This window comes from Saccoglossus kowalevskii, chromosome 21, assembly GCF_978046115.1.
Source record: "Saccoglossus kowalevskii chromosome 21, keSacKowa6.1, whole genome shotgun sequence".
NCBI lineage: Eukaryota > Metazoa > Hemichordata > Enteropneusta > Harrimaniidae > Saccoglossus > Saccoglossus kowalevskii.
The window spans coordinates 19,437,121-19,460,088 of NC_140661.1; the positions used below are offsets into that span (position 1 = coordinate 19,437,121).

Here is a 22,968-nt window from a genome sequence, read left to right on the forward strand (position 1 = left end):
AGAAAATGGTATCGAATGTACTTGGGGGATAGATAAAATTGTCGACTAGCGCCACCAACGTCCATATTATTGTATAGGTTTGTTTATATTTATTCTGGATTTTGTCTGCAGCCTAGTTTGATACTTCCAGTAAACATACAGCTAGTTATACTACTTTTGTATACTTACGATTGTATTCCATTTAATTAAGTATTTAATATGAATGAAAACGTTTATTTTAATAGTTGTTTGATATATCATGTTGAGAACTAATATGATTTATCATAAACTAAAAAAATTACTGTTTACTACTACACACTGTAGAATATTCATTCCACGAGAAATAAACCCAGTACTACGCATGTGCAGTGGTTGATAGTGTACGTACCATTATAAGATGCAGTCGAACGGTTGCTCGGTTGTGTTGCTACAATAACAACATGTTTAATTCAGGATACTAAATCATAATCGTTTGTATTCATCAACATACATACAATATCAGAAATATTCTTATCCATGTTGCATTTTTAATATATATATATAATTGTGTGAATTGAAAAATAAATACTTGTCTATCATTGTACAACAAATCAAGTAGTACAACACGCTCCCTGGCTTAGTCTGTGATGTGTGAACTGGAAATACGCTGTGGAGGGACATGTACAATTAAATGGGGAGTGCTGGAGGGGTGGGGTAGGGTAGGGTAGGGTTAGGGTTAGGGTTAAAATTAGGGTTAGGGATAGGGGTACAAAAGGAATTCTATCCGTGGTATGTTTGAGGACGATTACGTTACATGAAACTTTACCGTTAATTGGCAGTGGTTGTTTTATCTGGTCTGACTTATGATCGGTGGAGTTCAAATGATACTTGTATTGAACAACAACAAGGGTCGACATCAACCATGGATGAGTGTGGCACAGACCCGATGGGAAAACCTAGTCCACTGGCCAAGATTCATTCATTAACGGGTGCGACTTTGGGGCAAACCTTGGACCAGGCTCACAGGTGCTTGTTTTCGACTGGGCCTGGTTGATGTCAGGATAGCGCATTAACTTGTCATGATGTCAATCTGAGTCACAAATTGACACTACTTTCCCATGATGCATATCTCTTCTAACAACAACCGTAGAACAACAGTGGAAACACCTATATTTGCAGAGGTAACCCGTGTGCTAATTTCAGGGATGAAACTTGTGACATCACTTCCGTTACAGTGTTTGTAAAAACAAAACTACACACGCACGCGCACACCGGGTAGTGCATTAGCCGATGTCAACTATCCAATAAGAACAAACAAATAGAGAGTTCAAAGTTCAAAATACAAAGAACATTACACTCTTTGTATAATGGTTTATACTAGTGTTAAGTATATTCTACTAACAAGCATGATGGGAATTTTTCTCTCCATGAAATGTACAAGTGCATAGTCAGCTTCAAATTCATTTTTTAAAATTGTATCTTACAGAAAAAAAGAAATATGTATACTTCATTAAATCTATTTGTCTAGTCTAGTTCTAATAGCATTATCGAAAAAAAACTAATTGAAAGAAAGTAACAATGTGACGAGATCGATGTCGTTTTCAAGGTCCGTGGTCCGTTGCGGGTTTAATATTTCGTCACTTCCGGTCGCCACGCTTATTCTTGTGCCATCAGTATATCCTCCGAAGCTGGGTACATCATGCTCAGTTTCACTAACTATGTGGAGAAAAGAAACAACGATCAAGATTAGGAATAAACATTAGTTCCAGTTGAAAACGGACGGGTTAGCTATAAAATAACTCAGCCGTAAAGGTACTATCGCGGGTAGTTGACGTTTCACCATACGAACGAATAGTACATTGCTCAAAATCACGTTGTAACTGCATGTTGTGCAAAGCAGTTGGTGAACAGACATTTTTATTTGGGTTCAGTGAAAAAAGAACATAAAATAGAACCATAGTGAAAAAGGCAAGAAAATCCGACTATATCTTTTAATGCTAGCCAACTACCTTACCACGAAACTGTTTTGTGTTTTTAATCAGGGGGCATCGTTATGCGACGAGACCAACTCGTAATAAGTGATATTATCCTCCATCTTAACTACCAACCGTTCCCGTCATCATAATGCTCGGAAGTTTGCCTCAAAACTATGAAAAATTACTGCCGTAATCGCTACGTCACTCAATAGCGTGGAGGATTGGAATGTACGTCGTTTCGAAATAAGAAAAGTTGGAGTATAATCCCTAACAGAAGCATTTCTCCTTTAAAGCCACGCATTTTTTTTTTTTTTTTTTGCTAAAATATTTTACCACACACAAATTCTGCAGGTTTCATCTCTTTGTTTGGCAGGCCAACAAAAGAGCCTAAAATGGGACGTTTTCTGCCTCGGTTGTGGGCACCCGAGTTTTGCCGAATATAGCCGATGGAGTGTCAGTGTCTAATAATGACGTCAGCTTACGCGAGAGTAAACGATATGCCACGGTGTCTTATTTTTTAATTTCTTCTAGATAACGAGAGGTTTGGTTGTTGTTTGGTGAAAACTAGAAAAAATCGATCGCAGTGTTTGTGGTTTCACGTATTATTTCGATGTTAGTGCAAAATTTGATCTTTAGGGTGATAATGTTCAAATATAATATTGTCATGTTTTGGGGTAAGCGGCTGTCTGTGGATATTTCACGATATGCGATGTCCGGATTTGGACTGAAATTTTGGGATTACTGGCGCGAATCATTATGTTTTTTGTTTGTTTTTGTTTTTCAGGCAGCCGCCAATAGTCTTTCCTTGCAAGTATTTTCTTGCATATTTATATTGACAATTACTAGTATTGTATTAACTTATCACTTTCAGTTGATTTTCATCACCAAACTTAAAAGAACAAAATGCTGTATTGCGTGAACAGCTATGTCTTGTTTTCCACTGTATTTTTCGGCGAGATCATAAGGTAACCTTAGAGCTTCATATAGGATTGTGGGTAATATGACGTAATTTCTATCATCCGTACAATGGGTCTTGGGGATGCTTAGCGGGAATCTTGTTGTAGAACATTGGCATTTCACTAGCTATGGCAGCGTGTTCGAATTACGTGTAAACAAATAATATCGACGACCCCCACCCTTTAAAGCGGGAGGGTAGTCACCTGCGCATGCGCGGGAATTGAGTCCCAAGCGACGATAACAACATACGCTAAAAACGCAAAGGCTCATGGGTAGACGTTTGTTTGTAAACTGTGACACGCTATAGCTATCTGACGCATGCGCAGGTGACGACCCCCACCATTTAACCATCACCTAACTTGGTACTCTCCGTTAATACTAAACACAATAATACCTGAAACACAAATTGTCTCCAAAATGGTGGCAATCTTTTAACCAATGATCCGACAGCCTCATCCGAGAATGACGTGATTCTTATTTCATTTCCCTCCGTTGGTGGCTAGCAAAAAAAAATGAGTCAGTTATTAAACTTTAGACGAACCTCGTGTGTTCAATGATTAGTTCTTGTGTTCGGTATACAAAATATTTTTTGTCGCACAGAAAACAGTATTCGCCTGATAAAACTGTCTAGGAACTATAAAAATGCGGCGCATACGAATAATAAATACCCGCACGCATTATTAATTGAAACTGCATGCGAATTTGCGTAGGTCATAATTTGTGGGCCGCAATAACAACATTACAGTTCAGAATTATATTTCAATCTGAAAATCAACTTGTAATCAGATAGGAACAAGAATATATATATTTTTTAATTTATGAATTATTAAAAGTTGTTAATCTGAGTAAATATCCGAAACGATATCGAGTTGAAGCAGACGGTTCATTTAATATGCAGCGCACGTGTGGTTTCAAGTTGTGACTGATGCTCCATAACGTTCATGCCAATTGGCTGTTTCGCACCACGTGATAAGTACACCTGCTATTCAAGATTTACACTGCCGTCTGCAAATTTACCTGAATTAATCCAAGCCCATCTTCTTCACTCGATGTGACGCTGTTTTCATTCGACCTTTTTTTGCCTGGAGTATGAAAAAAAATCAGGATTTTTATATTAAAGTTTGTATCATGACATGACGTTACAGTCAAATGTCAATATTTTGGTAACGATGACAGCAAGCGGGGTACGGGTTTTGTGTAAACAAACGTGTGTAATTTACGCACGCTGTATACATCGCATGGAACGCACAGTAAGCGCGAGGCGGTGCGAAGGCTGCAACGTTTTAAATAACACTCTTATTCCGAACTAAACATTTTAATTCGGAAAATAAATCATAAGGGCACGGTACTCTCAGGGGAAAATAAAGCGCATTGTTCGCACATGGCAATAAAACATACAACATATCTACTACGTTGGATTATTAGCCGCCACGATCCCGGGGTTCTCCTGAGTTAGCATGCGTGATTGCACTTGAAGCAATCAAACACGAACACGAAACAACTTGAGCGTAACAGCCATGATGTTATTCGTCGAGTACCAGTCCAAAAATGACCCTTCAGTGAACGTGTCAAAGTGGCATGCATCTCGCTACGTTGCTGTGAGTAAGGTCCTCGATACAGCCGTTAATACGATAATACTTTGAAGTGTTAGTGTAGTGCCAAAAGGTAATTGCAAAGTAACCATTGAATCGAAACTTTGACGAGTCATCAACATTCATCATTCTTATAACGTCAATAACTAACATTTGCTTGTTATAGATCTTTAGTGTTTTATGTTGTCCTACTTCTACCCACAGTGCTCTCATCGTTAGTCTGCAAGTACTTTTTTTTTTCATGCAGATTTCTTTTCGGAATTTCACTACGATATGACGTACGCCTCTTGAAAAAACATAACTTATGTTATTCACCGCCGTGTTGTCCAGTTCATGTTGAAATTTAAATTGCACGAAACGGAATTTTTGTTATTGTTTTGCGCTAATTTAAGTATCGACTATAGGTGATCGATACGATCGATAATGTTATCAAAATTAAGAAATCTCTTATCTACGTACACTCAATGTTAATTTCAACGGAGTAATCGAACAATAATATATCACTTGTAAATGCGTAACCGTTTAAGTACAGAAATTCAAAGTTACACTTTAATTAAAGGGAAGTGGCCGTCCGCCGCGTGCTGTCAGATGTGGAACCCAGAGCGAGGACAAAAAAAAAATCGAACATGCGCTGTGCCGACGACCATCGCCCTTTAAGTTGCCTAGATCGAAATTGTCGGTGTTTCAGTCGAAAAGAATAATGATAGCAGCATTAAAGTGTTTACTTTTATCAAGCCCCTCCCCTATATATTCCCAGTACCACAATGTGCGAGTATTGAATATCTAAACACCCCGTTAGCCGGAGATATACCGAGGATCAATTTCTCATTGAAGCCCAACAAAAAAATTCTGTTTCGGGTGACCGCAATAAATGAAATCGTTACAATAAAAATCATCGTCGTGCGTCGATTTTAGAAATCGACTAGACCAGAAACAATTTTTGTAACGTTGAAAGGCTTCGATCGTCGCGCAGTCGTGTCAACATTCATGTTTACAAACAATGTAATTTACACGCGTTGTGTACGTCGCTATGAGTCCCATGATATCGAGCAGGACGCGGTCCTTACGACCAGCGCCCTTTAAAGCGCTCCAGTCGTCACGCAGCGCGTGTTCGAATTCCATATACACATACAATGCATTTTACACGCGTTGTGTACGTCGCTATGAGTCCCATGATATCGAACAAGACGCTGCAACCACCAATCTTTACAGCGCTAACAAGCGCGTGTTCGAATTTGATGTAAACAAACAATGTATTTTACACGCGTTATGTACGTCGATATGAGTCCCAAGTCGACTCGGGACAGGGCGCGGCGCGACTATCACCGCCCTGTAACTACGTATACAATATACACCAGCAATCAAATACAACCACACAAGCTGCAATAATAACCTCAGTATTGACTCAAGGAAACAATATTATTTCTTATATTTATACACCAACCCAATATGATTGAACGCGTTTGATATGTAATTTGCATAATGTCATTCAATAATCATCCTATGTGTATATGCATGAAAACGAATAAAATTATCGACAATATGTTTCATGACGATCACGTACAATAAATGGGCAAGTGAATACTGTTATGTCGCATGTTATTTTTATTAGCTGTTATCGTAAAAATTAAATATTGAAGTTGTATCATCTATTTTGTAGCTTGCTTTGCATGATAATTTAACACAAACATGTACGTCATTCAAAATTCACCGTCACCGAGGGCACTACTTCGAAATATGATGAAATAACGAGGCCCCTTTCGTGGATGTTACAATTACGGTAACACCTAACCAATACAATGCCTGATTTAATGGGAATTTATCTGCCTGTGGGTTCAGTCAGTTCCGAGAATGATCGGATATTGGCACAGTCGTGTACGACTAATTAACCAAATATATACTAATTGCTTCCGGGTGAATATACCTTCCGTTCTTTGTCAGTGTTAATGTTTTACGGACGAGAAGACTTAACGTTTAACGTTACTATCGGAGATTGCCATGCATTACCCCCTTTCCACCCACAATGCAATTCTGCAGTAAGTTTACAATATTCGTTACAAGCACTTGACACTGAAATACGTACGGGCTTTTTTTACGACCCATAGCTGCAGCGTTCGCTTAAATTATTGATGATTCGGTCAGGACGTTGCTCGTAAAAAAGTCGAGTCTTCACATTAAAATGCCGTTAAGCCTAATGTTAAAAGCTCATTAAATTGATCCGGCAGAGCGTGTGCCTATTTTAGTTTTTTTTTGCGTCCAGCTTGAGACGTGATTTTCATTTTCTACACACCTTAGCCCGGTAGAACGCAAATTATTTATTTTATATTTTATAAACGACAGTCAACTTTCGGACTAGCTCCGTAACAAGGATACAATTTTTTTTTATATTGATGGTTGGCTGACTACGCATACAACAATTTTATCATCGCGGAAATCGTTCTGCCGCGTGTGTGACTTACCGTATCCACGGTCGATTAACTGCATGCTTATCAGTGTTGTAAGGGCATATGATGCGGAATCAGCTAAGTCACTATGTCTATAAAGATCTGGGTCAAATATAAATGTACAACTTCTCCGTGATGTTGATCACATACATATCAGCAAGGTATATTTCAAGAGGTATATTTAAGCGAGTAACTTATATTACATTAGTATACACCTGTTATAGGGTGCCGTAATTGTGCGGTGCTGCACTGGATATTTTCATCCTACCATATTAGGAAATGGGAATTCCAAATATGGAGCGACTGCGGACGGGAGCGTCAGCCCGCAGGGTTTGACCGGATTCCACACAAAGAAGTTCGCTAAATTTGTTCTAAACTTTTTCGATTTCGGCATTCCCATGATGTATCTTTGGGTGGAAAACTTGAAGATGTTTAATAATAAGGAACCACGAGGATATCGCAAAGTATGCACTCAGAAAGTACGGGGTCGCATCGACCTCCGCTGCGCGTCGGTCAATATTTCCGCCGTACTGTCTTCGTGAATACTTTTTGGTATCCTCGTAATAACCTCATATTATTGCGTATTCCATGGTTTCATACCACGCCCTTCATCGGAGGTGTTTATAGCGTCGTAAACTTTGAAGTGAGCCGAATCATCAAGTAATAATAGCCATAATCTATCCACCGAAAACAACCCGACATGAAACAGGTCACAAATAATCAATTTAACGACAGCAAAGAAATCTGGTTATTATTATACGACTTTGTATGCCATCTCTCGAAGCGATTTTATTATTTGAATTCCTTTACCGAACAAAAGCGCTGCCATCACCTGCGTCAACATAACTGATATAGAATGCGTCTTTATCTAAAAATTAAATTATGACTGAACCCTGAACGCGAGAGTGTATCGCTGTCACCATTGTACGAATATCCAAGGACTCGCACAAATACTGTGTGAGTGCTGTTGTTATTACAACTACTCTTCATTGTATATTTTTCAGTTCTATGAATGTATTTTTTTCCATATCGGAGAAGGGAAGACGAAGTTCCAAAGATACGCCATTCTAACGACCTCGTTGTTCCATAGACCTGAGAAAGAGATAGGCCTATGGTTGTTCATATTTCTAAATTAGCATATGCAATTTCAAAACGCGTGATCTTGGGTACATTCAAAGTCACGAAACCGGAACGATGTGTCGTGTGTGCCGTGTAATGAGAGCTATGGCAATGACGTGCACCTCCGGATTTCTTGAAAATCATATATCAGTTTTTTGGAGAGTGCAAATTTGACAACCTTGATTGTAAACATCTCTCGATGCGTATTGTTTTGGTGAAATCTAAATATGAACATGACTTTCCCACCTATATTTACTCGATTGTAGTTGAAGAAGCACATTGGTAAAAAGGGGTTATTTATATAAATAAATCAAATGTGGGCAGACAGTAAACACAGCAGTCAGTATTTGTTGCGCGCTCCCCCTTCATTCCGCAAAAAACAATTGACAAATCAATTGACAAACCCAGCCCACCGGAGGCCACGTCAATATGAGCGAACTCCCCTCTTACCGAATTTCTGGATCCGCCAGTGATAACGAGAAATAGACTAGTATTTGTGTACATTTAGGCAAATCCGGTCGTATGATCGATTACTCTTTCCGTAATTACTGATGAGTTTTCTGCCAGAACAATACTTTATTTCACGATAAATCATAAGATAAAATATTTAAACCAGCTAAACAAAAATTCAAAATTAAGTAGTTGTTTTCTGAGAGATGTACTTAGAAACGGGTGTACGAGTGTGTTGACGTTGGACGCGCTGACGGGGTCAACTGATGATAAAAGGACGATGAAGTCAACTGATGATAAAAGGATGATGAAGGACGCGTGTGGATACGTGTTTGTAAACGCAAAATTCGAACGCGAATTGAGCCGCCGCGAACGTCGGAGCTGCTTTTACCGGAAGGAAACAGTAGCTATGTAAAGATCGTTTTTAAGTTCCGCGGTACTCATGACCATGTTCTGCCAATAACGACGGTAAATTCCATGAACATGAAAATGAAATGAAGAAGTTATATGATATACTAGTGTGCTTGAATGAACCATCAATGTCAATATACCACATACTTGCCTGCATGAATGAGCTAAGGGATTATGGAATTCAGAATTCTGTGATCCAGTATAATTGAAAATCGTCACACCAAAATAAAAGTATAATAGTAAGGAGAAATCATCTGTCATTTAGTCAGGATGTAGATCAATATTTTTTTTTTCTTCAATGTGTGTTTTTCAGCATTTCTTTTCATGCATGCGCACTATTTCGTCAAAAGAATAGTCCCTCGTACTGTGACGTCATACATTTACATTTTTGCCAACCGTCATGCGAAAAATGTGATTACAAATGCCGCTCGCTGATCAACACAGTCCTGCGATCTGCTGCAATAACATTTCCCAAAAGTTGTTTTTATTAATAACAACACATACATATGTATTTAAAGCACGGTGGTCGTCGCGCAGCGCGTGTTCGAATTCAAGCAAATAAACAATGTATTTTACACGCGTTGTAACGTAAGCAAGCGCGACGGCCTATCCTCGGGGTGGAGCTACGTCACAAGTTCCACGTTGCTTAGACGCGCACCACTGTAACATGTCGAATACATTGACGCTGCAGGTCGGCGCCTTCTACACCGTCTGTGCTGAGACAGCGCTTCCTGTGACGACACAACGTGTCGAAGAGCCGGTGAAATAGCTAAATTCGAGAAAACAACACAAACTCAACTTTGAGGTAATTCTGAGCAATCAAATTTATATATGTTACACACATAGGGGGTGTTCTTGTTACACTGTTTAAGCTAGTCTCAATCCCGAAGTACCATTTTTTGATAGTTTTCGGTTTTTGTTTTCACCGTGATAGTTGCCAGGGGTGAAAATGCCCGGATGTCCGCCCCGAAGATACTAATATTAGTTTTGTGCTACAACGTTTACTGCAGCAGTTATCGAAAGGCCATTGTGAATATCAGGTGTGTGAAATATTATTTCCTATTGTAACAGCAACATGTGTCCTCGTTAGTAGTCACTCGTGAGGCGCACGGTCACTGTCTCGTGCATACAAACTGAACAGCCGAACACACACAGTTTGTTTTCAGGATTTTACGTTGTTTCAAATCTAACATTTTCATGCTCTGCAGTGGTGTGAGGAATATATCTTTGGATACTGATTTCGGTGAGAATTTATCGACTGGCTGCGAACGAGGCTGCGGTTTCTATGACGTACTCGAACACAACTACCACGTGATACTGAAAACTTGTCGTCTGCTGATACCTGAAACGAAATATCAGCGTCTTTGAGGGCACGATTAATTTTTTGGAGAAAATAAATCTGAAAATTAGAAAAATAATACTTAATGTGCGCACCCGTACAAGTTTTCAATTTCAAATTGTGTCTTGTTTCCACTTATGTAAATCCACCCTGACACGTGATCACAAAGACATTAACTTGTGGTCGTGTAAGGCCGGTACGTACACGAAATGAGAGCAACATAACGGTATGAATAGTATATGTTTATTAATTATTCATGTGATATGAATGTATTAATTAAGCATAACAATTACTCGGTATGCACAAAGCGCGCTTACATATCACTACCTTTGCGTTAATTTTTATTTCACGCCATCTTAAATTGATCATATTTCTAAAACAGGTATTAATGGATGAACCATTAGAAACTCTGGGTCAGAATAGAAAACATGCACAGGAAAAAAATCAATGAAAACAACCACAGGAATCGATAAAAAAAAACAAAAAAAAAAACAGAACGCCAATTTCTTAGGAAAAAATATTGCACACATGGGAAATTACAGCAAATTCATTATTGAAAAAAAAAAGCCAAAAAAATAAGTGAAGGAAAAACAAGTTGTTCTTCCATCGCCCCAGAGTTTCTAATGGTCCACATGGGACGCCTGAGACACATTTCGTTGAGGTTTATTGACAAAATCAGGTTTATTAACTGTATTATGAGTCTCTTGGTGAGCTGTAATTATGTACATGATTTACTAGAGGTGCAAGTCATTGATTTCTGGTGATGTGTGAGTTGTGCAATACGTTAGGCACGCAATCACCGTATATTGGGAGGGGGTACACACAGTGATTGTAGTCACTGGCAGTATCAATGCCGCGTTAAATAAATGTAATATCCTATTGAAATGAAACTTCGAGTATAAGACACATTGATGTATGAAAAAATAAATTACCCACTTCTAAATATATTTCTGTGAGAGCTTTGGCAAAAATGTCTTAGACATGCTTCCGTTTACGGGCTACACTAGAACTGTATCCACGATGATCGTGGATATTCAAGTACTAGTATATCATTGACAAGCATATACATTGAAACAAATGTCAAAATGAATAAATAAATTTTTAATGTACCAGGCAAAATGTACAAAAAAGTCACTGATCAAAAAACGCTGTAAATGATTTGTTTGTGTTTAATATACACAGTGCAAATGCTAACTGTCTGACGATTGTCATGGTAGCGCGGCGCACTGAATTCGAGGTGCGCGCCTGTTGTATCATTCTCGTGAGCCAGCCGCTTTGGGTGAAAGATCGCACGTTGAAAAAAATAAGCCAACAATAATTTCTTACATTTCAGAAGTGAGATTATCTGATCCGGATGGATCATGTGAAGCATCGGTCATAGTCATACTCGCAACATGTTTTTTTAAAGAGTTTAAAGGGCGGCAGTCGTCACGCCGCGTCCTGTTCGATATGGAACTCATATCGACGTATACAACGCTGCGCGACGACCACCGCGCTTTAAGGTATAGGGCTTGGAGATGAAAATACTCAGAATTTATTCATTTTCGAATAAATTATACTTCCGGCTAATACAATGATATTGAATTAAGATGGTTATATTTTAATAAATGGCAACTATTTTTTCGGTATTAGAATGTTTTTACCATTGGTTATCTTGGAGTGTATATTGAGTATTAGCCATTCCTCAAATCGCAGGTTGGCGACTTAATGTGAAAACTTTTTATATTGCGACCGATAGAGTACGTTTTGTTATCCTGAATTATTTCAAACAAAAAATGAGTATTAAAAGATGATTGAAATGCTGTTCTTATTGAAATTATTTCCAATGAAACTATAACTGAGTTCTAAACCACCGCTCTTTAATTTTTCAAGTAACGCGATAATATTCGTGGGAAAAATATGCATACCAAACATAGAAAACTACATGCGCATGCGGTGTTCAATATGTCCCCAGGCCGAGACTGATGAAATATAGAATTGAAGAATAAAAAAATAAGATGAAGGTAATTTTTTATTGATTCTCAAACCAATTGTAGATTTAGAGTAATGAGTTAAATTTTAAATAGAATATTTTATAGAATTGGATTTAAATCATTAAATACGAACTATTTAAGGTCATACGGTCGGTGAATAGTAGTGTTTGCTTTTTTCCATCAGTATGTGGATTTACGTCATCGACGCAAACGTGTTAGCACTGGAGCTTATCGCCTTTAACGTATTGATTTCCCGGTTATTAAACGAGCATTTCATCATTGCCCCGTGGTAGGAGCAAAGTTGGTCTGAACTGAACTAATTGTGTATCCGCAAAAAATTACTGACAGTTTTGGTTTCTGAAAATGGATTTTTGCTTTTCCCTGTTTTCGATATTTTGCTGAAAGCCCTTTCAACTTGGACTAAAAAACAAATCCTAAAGTTACGCCGTTAGTCAGCTCTCCTGATCGTTTAATATCCGCGCGAAAAATATCCGCGCGTGAATCGATGACTTCCAGTCATAGAAGATGCTGAGAACCACTGTATCACAAACGAATCTTCGGAAATGATAGGTAATTTTCAGGTATTCGCATAAAACTTCTAACCAAAATACCGTTGCATTGATTATATGACGCATTTTCACTTCACACGTCAAAAGCTACAAATAAAATACATGCCACAATACAATTTTAACATAACGATTTATCGATATATCCTTTTCCCCCCCCTGTTCTGTCGCGTTGTTTGCATGTCGGTATCTATAGCTGCTTAAAAAAACTCTTGGAGCGATGGATGAACATTTTTTCCTTTACTTGTTTTTTGTCAATTTTTTCAATGAACTCGCTGTTATTTCCTCTGTGTGCAATTGATTGACAATCAGGTTTCCACGGAGAATAGTAAAAACACGCCTATGCGTAAATATTATTGCATCACCAGTTGTCAATTATGTAATTTACACAAATGATACAGTGATACGCGTTGATACTCGGAACGAACGTCGATACGGCTCTCTCCCCAACAATGCGATGAATGCGACACCTGCTTAGATTACCCCGGCGTTATCAGCCCTCATACGTATAAAAACAGAAAGGGGATACTTATTTTCAAAATGTTTCGGCCTCTTTCTTTTACTTGTTGCCCTCATCCCCCACCTTACTACTTTTTATTTGTTTGCGTGCGAGTTTCAGGATTTAGATCGTTAGTAAGAGAACGTACCGGGATAACTTATATAGGCCTTCTCTTGCGAAGATTTTATCTAACTGATTGACGCGTGATCTCACGAACATTGTCACGTGACACACATTGTCGCACATGCGCATTTTAAAGGGGCACCTTCCAGTTAAGATTAATTTCACAACAAATTTACTTTCTGGATTAAAATAACAATGGATAACAAAAGATAGATTAACATTGTAAACAACATAAACAATAGTGTCCCATGATTCTTTGGTGCAATCCATGGGATTGAGCGGTTCCCCTTTAACGACAATTTGCACAGTTGTCATACCATCGAGGGGAAATGACATACCCAACCCCGTAAAATAAGCGTCTTTACAAGAAAAAAAAAATGACTGAAAATAATCGACATAACAATCCACAAGAGTAACTCAAAACAACTGACTACACAACACAGTCAAATCGCTGGTATGCATGAAGTAATTGCAGGTGCCGAAAAGAGTGAGCACATCTTGTGTCATATAGTCAAATGATTTATGTTTGAAAACCTTTTTAGCACATGACCAACAGCCCTCGACCAATCAGAGTCGCGATAATGTGTGGTTCTATTTCACCACGAATTCACTTAGATCACGGCTGAAAAAACGCAAGAAAACAAAAAAATTGACTGATTGAGTTTACGTTCGATTCAGCATGTAGGTCAGGTCAGACAAAATGTAACATAATGTACTAAAATGTTATTTCACAAGTTTGATTGCTGTCAATATGTCATCATTTGATTGGCTAAATCGAATCTTTTCTCGGGCAGAATGGCAAGTGCTAAGTCGGTTAGATCACGCCCCTCGGTGACTATGAGAATTAGAACTCGGGCCCACGGCCCTCTTTCAAATCCTCATAGTCATCTAGGACCGTGATCTAACCTTTACGTAACAGTGGTGGTGGGGAGGGGTCGTCACCTGCGCATGCGCGGGAATTAAATCCCAAGCGACGATAACAACGCAATCATATGCTAAAAAGCAAGGCTCATGGGTAGACGCGTGTTTGTAAACGACACGCTATATGTCGTTTGCCACATGCGCAGGTGACGACTCCCCTGCTTTAAAGTATTTAACCACAAACACACAACATTAAACAATGTTTGAATGCTAAGGCCAGTTTTTCTCTACAAAACCTTTGGTTTAATAGTTTTGACGAATAAACATTTTTAACAGTTCTGCATATATAACTACAAGCCCTAGCCATGGCATAGTGAATGAGCTGAGAAATATACACATCATAGGTAGGAGAAAGTGGGATATTACTGCAAAGAAGAGGAGGATTGATTTAATTTAATACGACTACGAGTGTTGTGCAGAATAACCAGATTAGCTGCAAATTGTTTTTGCGCAAGGTTTTAATATAGATCTGTTTTTATCTCAGGCTCGATATATGTTTTTATTCGTCTACACTGTTCGTTCATTAATTATGTACTTTCAGGATCTGGTTCGATGAAACGATGTGAAGCAGAGACGTTCAAGTTGGTATAGAGAATGATGGAACTTCATAAATGTAACGGGTACATCGGCCCTGGCGTTAATGACGTATTTTGACAATTAGATTTTTTTCTCTCGAAAACTAGAGAGCGCCGAGCGTATTTCGCAAAACATCATGTCACGACTAATCATTCAAAATTTCGTGACATTTACGCTTTTTTGTTTACCTTATTAGATCATCGTTTTTGTTGGGCATGTCTGCTTTTCTAAGTGTGACTTATGTCTTAACGTAATTTCCTCTCGAGTAGGCGCATTGTGACAGACTGAGTGGTCCGTCCGCGACGTACCGGAAACAGCCTTGTAGTATTCTTCAAGTAGACAACACTTGATGCGTTTCAAGATTGATAATATCTACCCAGACAGTCCAATTACCAAGACAGTGTGTAACTTCTCACTCAAAGCAAAAACGTTTTTTTCCCCCATCATTTTACAATTCATCACTCCTTGAATGGCAAAGTATAAACAACTAACGTTGGTCCACGTTGCAGTATTCGGAGATGATTGACATTTTGAATTTCAGTCAATCGTGATCACATTATTCTTTGATCTGGATGCCGTTTATGAGACCGTGAGAAAATCTGCGAACAAGAAAATTAGCCTAAAGTGCTGTGGGCGAGCTAAACCTGTGTTTAATGTGTCCCCATATGATAACGCACTGAAGTCAAGGACCGACACCGCCAATCAGTAATGACAAAGAATTCGGTGCCGACTATACGTAGTCACGCAGCAGCCATTCACCTGGTCATTCTTGGATAGATTTTAAATTATTTATTTTTTATCAGGAAAGTGCTCTGTGATTTTGTTTACTTTGGTGATGTAAAATTTAGATTTTAGTAAAAATCTAATTTTGTCATACTGGAAACGAGAAGGCACCACACTGAAGAATCAAACGTCATTGCCCTTTCTGAAGGTACCTTGATATCAACGATAATTTTTCAACTATTTCTTGCAAACAATTAATTCTGTGATCGTTGTGGATAAAACAGTCAAACTTTCAAAATACAAATATTTCCAATATGTGCAATAATAATATTCGCGTACATTTAATAAAACGTGTGGTTTTATAATCGACTTCCTATAATACAGCTGGGCATTGGTTTGTGCTAACCCGATAACCAGTATATCGCACATTATATCTGTATTATATTATATCGATCCTTTTGATTTCCCGAAAATGTCAAACGGCCGCCATTTTGAATCAGTCTTGTCTACGCATGCGCGACACGTCATCGCCGACCGATGGTACCAAAGTACTTGTCTCCTTGGGGAAATAGTTCACTTACGCGGGAGATAGCACAAACAATTTTTTATCTCACGTGACTGCTTATTGTCCAATCATTGCACACAATTGCATTTTTCTCGTCTGACAGTGGCATTCCACTCTTTCAAATATTGAAAGCTAAAGTCTGTTCCTCGAGCCAGAATGAACTCAGTCTTTTACTAGTACCGAAACTGAACAGAGCCACCGGTGGGATGGGTGGGACCCTGCGACGGGGCGGCGACTACTGAGTTGCGCGTATTCATCTGATTCAGCAAGACATGACAGTATAGCTCAGTACACACGTGAATGAACATTTATTGTTGGTGTAAACACATTCGTTGATTAAAAGGCGGTGGTCGTCGCGCCGCGTCCTGTTCAATATGGGACTCATAGCGACGTACACAACGCTTGTAAAATACATTCGAACACGCGCTGCGCGACGACCAACGACCTTTAATACATTTAAGAAATAAATCGGGCGATTTTTCGGGTGTCGAGACATTTTCCATTAAGTAAATGTCTTAGCTGTTGAGAAAACTCACTTAGAGCATATGGAGACTGACATTAGTTCGAATTTAAAAGAATTACTCTAATGACAGCGATAACCTTTGTCAGGAGATAATAGAGACACGTGAGCCTAAGACTATCGACGTTTGGTGTGGGAACCGTACTACACTGGATATCAATTTGACTGTGTTTAAAACCGATTTATTTTCAATGATGTGAATATACGCACCCATACACACAAAACAACAACATATACTATGAATTTCGTACCAATATTCGCATTACTGTCTAAGTGAGTCGTCTATTTGTGTATTTGGCGTTGTTGGTTCTTTTAATTTTAATGCCACGCATTTTAGTAATACAGATAAGTATTAAGTAAGTACGAATAACTTAGTTGTGAAATACAAAGATAAAGATGTTAGGCGTCGGCTATGGAGTTTTGTATATTTTGTGAATTAATTTTCCATGAAAAGACTTGTTGGGTGTTTTGTAAAGAATTTATTTTCACTGATTTTTGACGAGTTGAACGTAAAATAAAGGAAAAAAGGTATATTTGGTGGATTTTATTTTCACTGAATCATTCTTTCAGCGAAAATTTATTCTGAGCGAAAATAAAGTATTTTACAGTACGTGTTAGTTTGTTATGGTTGTCTGTTTGTATTCATTCAAAATTTGTGCTTACTATCACGAGAACGTATTCCTTCACTGTTAATTTTCAACTTATGTAAACTTCCACGAAATAGTACTGCTTGTTTTCATCAAATATACACATCAACATTTAAAAAAAAAGTATGTAAGCGATGTAATCTTTGACCTGACCGATAGTTATGTGGTTAATGTGTTCGCTTCGCACCAGCGACGTTTTAGATTCGATTGCTAGAGTCGACTGTTTACTCAACAGTATATTAAGTCACGGTACAATACGCACTGCCTTCCAATCGCATGATAAGCATACGCGTTCTGGTAAAGTAGTTCGCATGCACGTGTATTTGCAATTAGTACACACACAAAACGTCAAGAGAGACAGTTGCGGTAGTGACTTCAGCGTCCTTAAAAAATGGCACGAAAATTATCAAAACAAAACATACACTCTAATTTTCAAATCAGTAGGTCGCATCTTTGTTTATTCGCCAATAATGTCAGCGGAATGAAAAAGGCTCAGTGAAGAGACGTTTATTGTTCTGTTTTTCTCCGTGGTGTGGTTGCGCCGAGATGGGATATGACATTGCACACTCACATCCTTGTTCATTATGACTACGTATTTGTTCATAGTAGACATGCTCGAAAATTGGATGACCATTTAAAGAAAATGAACGAACGTGCTAGTCAAAGCAAATATAGTATTATTAGCTGTATGACGTTTTACGGCTGGATTAGGGGGCTGCATAATCCTCGCCAATATTCGAATTGAGTTCGCATCGAAGTACATGTTATGCGTTAACGACAGGATTTACGTGCAGCTTAGGAGATTGCCCAGTTTATCTCGCTCTATTGGCGGATTACGTTTGTACCAGTTTACATACATCCATTATTAAGTGACGTAATAGCCATTTCATTGCGTCATACATTGTTGTATTTGTGACGCTCCTCGAACCATGGAATGAGAAGTATTCCAATGTTTTTTATTTCACTAAAACTAAAACATAAGCGACCGAGGAATAAAAAGCAAAGCCCGAACAAATCCCAAGGCAACACGCGGCTGTCATGACGTCATGATCGCGCGAGTATATCTGTCTCGAGCGCACGACACAAGAAACATGATGCAATCGTCTAGTATTCGCCAGCCTAAGGCACGACCATCCACCAACACAATTGCTGTAGATGTGTATCATACAAGAATTGTTCTGTTTGATTGTTGACAATTTTTACCCAAATGTAAAGCACACATTTCATAGCAGAGTAATCCATTCTTGAGTACTTTTATATCTTGTTGTAAATTTTAAGTTGTCTAGGAATATAACATTATCTCTATGATTACTGAAGATACGTGCTCAAGCGGAACTCTTCCACAATTTCATATAATGACGGATGTTTTTTATCGCGAAAATATTGCATTTCAATGACTTGAGATAATATATAGTACGATTCTGTTTATGAAATCTTGCTTCTGCCTGCAATAATGAGAACAGTCGAGGCCGTCCCCTTACATCTGAGCGAATGGAGAGAAGCGACTTTGGACGTAAATGGCCGCTGAGATCCCGTTGAAAGTCGCGAGGGCGAGATTTGAGAACAGTGGACGAGAAGGCGGGAGAGAATTGAACATTATGTTAGGGGGAAGCTAGTCTCTTGGCTCTTTCGATCTCAACGAGAACACGGCCTCAATTTGAGTCTAAGGTCTATTCAGTCGCCTTTAAAACCCCGTACAAGGCGTGTTCAAAATTGGAAAATGTGCGTCATATCTATATCAATTCGAACAATTTCCTTTGTTTGAGTTCGACACAGCAAATGTAGCGCGTGGCGGATGTAAAATCTAATATAACACAAACTACAAGCAGAAAAAAATGTTTAATACAATGAAGGCAACAGTCGACGCCGCTGCACGAGCTCGATGTATAATGTATATGCGTTTTTGTGAGGATAGCGCAAAATATACACCAAGGCAAAACGGGATTGCATCGGAAGATACAAGCGTAGAAGTGCCATCGTGTTTATGTCGTGGTATGTCTGTAATATGTTATAGTAATAGTAATAGTACGTGGTCTGGTAGTTCGTATGTTATAGGTAATCCCCTATAACTATTATATAAGTCGATGAATTATCGAATATTTTAGTGGAAATCCAAGTTTCAACTAGTGTAGCACGGTGTCACAATTTATCAATTCAGCCATGCGCAGAATTCTTCTAGGCTGCGAAACATTACCTGGTGTCTAAAGATTTAGCGTCATCAATGGGTCGGTGACAGAAAGCATTGAGAAGAAATGGAGGAATTAACGACCAATAATCCAGCTTAAAACGGGGGCAATTACGAACCATTTTTTTAAAGACATTCGTTCCAACATCATTTCTGGCATATATATATGGGGGGGGGGATTGTTTCTTAATGATGACTGGCACCCCTCCCCTCTATTCCCACTCCCTCCCGAGAGAAAAAGTTACCATACATGGTTACATTCTAGACAAAAGGGCACATGCGAACATAAAAGCGGCCTTAGTAGTTTAACGAGACGTCTGTAATGAACTCGAAATGTTTGAAATGCCCGACCAGTATCGCGATAAAGCCGTCAGGTTCGTTCATGTATTCCCGTTTTTTGTCTTATTAAGATAAAAGTATAAGGGCTTAATCACAATAAATGTGTACAAATTTGATCAGCTACATGCCTACATGCCTACACGTCTGGCTATATTCTCCTAGGACTGGTCGAGCATATTTCCAGTGCGTGTGCTTGGCAGTTTAACAAGCTTTTCTGAAATCGCAATTTAATGACACGATCGGAAACGTTTGATAATGTCTCAATTTGTGTCTGCTTAAACAACTGTTCTTGTACGTTCTACATAATTTCAACTACAGTGGACGCCGTAAATTAACTAATTTTATTAAGAGAAAAAAAAATTGTTTTTCCGGAATGTTCATGCCGTAAATAGTAGAGTTTCTTCTTCTACTTTTTTCGTTTATTGGATACAACTTTTAGTCCGAGCACTAAATGTATGCACGCACACGGCGGGGATGTGGGTGGAATTCAGTTACCGTAACTAAGTATACGAACAACCATCTTAGGCCACGTCTTGCGTGACAGTTGTTTCTCGAAATGGGGTCAAATGAAAATTGGTTTGTTCATTGGCCATGAAATACGACGCGTTTTTTTAACTTAGTCGAATTCGCCTAGTTTACATAGCATTACAAATCATCAACAGACGTAATGGGCATAAATATATTCCATTCGGCTCAGATTTCCACACCTGTTGCCGAGATGACAAGACGAGTGCTAAGATTTGAATGACGTCTGATATCAGAATTACCTATATACTGTTATTAGAACTAACATTCTCTAGACGATGAGATTAGTATTGGCTCAGCAATTCGTACGAGTATATGTCAGAAGCGAAATTCACTGCAACTCGTGTAGTTATACTGTGAGATCATTCCTAAAGTTACATTAGAGCTTAGGAAATATAAAATCTGTGATGTCAGTCCGTGAATTTGCGTGAATTACTTGAAGTACTAAACATCTAACTATAAGCGCGTCCGAATTTGGGCGAGATTTTTTAAATTTAATTTGTCAATGATTTTGAATACTGTTCAAACGTGCATAAATTTCCAGAGACTCGCTGCCCGTAGTCATTCGGAACCGGGGAAATCTGACTTCTCAGTTATTTCTCAACATTTGCGCATATAATATTCCACAGACCCCGATAGACCTTTTACTTGTCCATAGTGTACTTTGAAATAATTAAGATAATAAACTTTTTAAAATAAAAAATACCGAAAATGCTACTGCAATTAGACCCCATCTGTTCAATTTTATAATAATTATCAAATAATTGTATTATTTTGTGGTCCATATTTTGAAAGCGTTCAAAATTTGTGTCAGGGGTAACTTTAAGATAGCAGAAAAATCAGGAATATTTTTTTACAATGTTCGATTTAGCGTCGCATTATCCATTCAATGACTCTGTCAAGGAAGAAAGTTTATCTGCGCCGAAGATCATCGCCGTTGAGAGAATTTCTAATAAAGTGTGTATATTTCACTGATATATGTAATCGGGCGATACATTAATGTGAAATTACATGCATGAATGAAGACGATGGATGCTAGGACAATTACCGGTATCATTCTGTAAGGAACTTGAATGCTACTTCATCTCTTGTATCATGTAATTTGTCATTTTCTTTCTTTTATGAGACGTTTATTTCACCCGTATAATTGCCATGCCAGAAACAATACATTCACCCTGTGATGGTGGAGGGGGGGGGGTGTTCATCACAAACTTGCCGATCACGGTTTTGCGAAATGTAGTACTACGTTGAATGAAATGTACCACATTAAAACAAATTAAATCTACATAGAAAACAAACACCATGATCTCGTAATCGATATTAAATAAATTGGAATGCTTACCGCTTTGACCATAAAGCCACTGTAGATTTCCGGGTCTGGCGGAGAGTGTGACATCCACTAGAGCAATGAGTACCATACTGATAGCTAGGAGTCTAAGCCAGCTAGATGATCTTCCTGACAATACCATGGTGGAGTTCTTTTACTGTTAGGATGGTGTAAATAAGTGCGAAAAAGTAGCAGCCAACTCTTACAGTTCTTATACGTGGTTTCAGAGGCTCGAGGGTGTCACTCTCTTTACTGTGATGCTACGGCCGCGACTGAGTCTGGTGTGTAGAATCACCTCCCTTTAAAAACCGTCTATTTCCGCGCATGCGCATATGATTTCCGATTGTCTTTCTCGTCAACAAAAGAAACCACCGCCAAAGTATTATAATCTGCGTCGTCGGAATCTCGCCAACACTATGGAGTGACGTCATTATTCCGTCACGGACGTGGCTCCATTGAACAATAATGTTATTTCAGTAGAAAAGTAATTAGGTCGTGCTGCTGGGAACTGCTAACACACAGTCTAGTGCGAGACCGAGGAACAATCAACACTCGTGAACAGGATTAAAAAGCATCAGAAGAACTTGAAAAGCTTTCTACAACGCAGTAACTTCATCACGCGCTGTGATCAGTTTTTCATTAAAATGATGCTACACTTAGTATGATCACAAATATGAACTAGACCTTATTCCCAAACTAATAGCACGCCGGAGTCTCTAATTACGTGTCATTACTTGAACTTGAACAGAAAGTGAAATCATTATGAAGTCTTTTCCGTCGTAACAACATGTTTGACGCGTTGTGTACGTCGCTATGAGTCCCATATCGAACAGGACGCGACGCGACGACCACCGCCCTTTAGTACCGGATCATGGTCGCGGATAACACACCTTTGGGACGGGGATGTTCTCGAACTTTACTAAATTATTCTCTGCGATTACTTGTTTTAAATTTCCGGAAAAACAAACTTGAGATACCAGCACAACAAAAATATGAATCTTAAGTGTACATCCTAAATTAGGAGTTGGCGCTACGGGGGGTCGTTTCCATGGAAACGAGTTCAGATTTGTATTTTTTCTTTGTAATTTATTTGAAGTATACTTTCACTCAACGAAATATCAATAATTTGTAGTGCTTTTGAAATTTCCACATTTTTTTATTGGTTAACCGTATTAATCAGTAAGCTTTCTGAGTCATTATTAAACTTTGATCAATATTTGCAGATCACTTTTC

At 38.6% G+C, this 22,968-nt stretch overlaps 1 protein-coding gene across 1 annotated transcript; it reads right to left on the minus strand.

The window, feature by feature from the left end:
- Positions 1–1,284: 1,284 nt before the first annotated feature.
- Positions 1,285–22,004, minus strand: LOC100373748 (uncharacterized). Its single transcript, XM_002741649.3, has 4 exons — positions 21,751–22,004; positions 3,909–3,973; positions 3,286–3,390; positions 1,285–1,674 (listed from the first exon to the last, which is right to left on the minus strand). The coding sequence occupies exons 1-4, from the start codon at positions 21,875–21,877 to the stop codon at positions 1,615–1,617; spliced, it is 357 nt and encodes a 118-aa protein (XP_002741695.1). The 5' UTR covers positions 21,878–22,004; the 3' UTR covers positions 1,285–1,614.
- Positions 22,005–22,968: the final 964 nt, after the last annotated feature.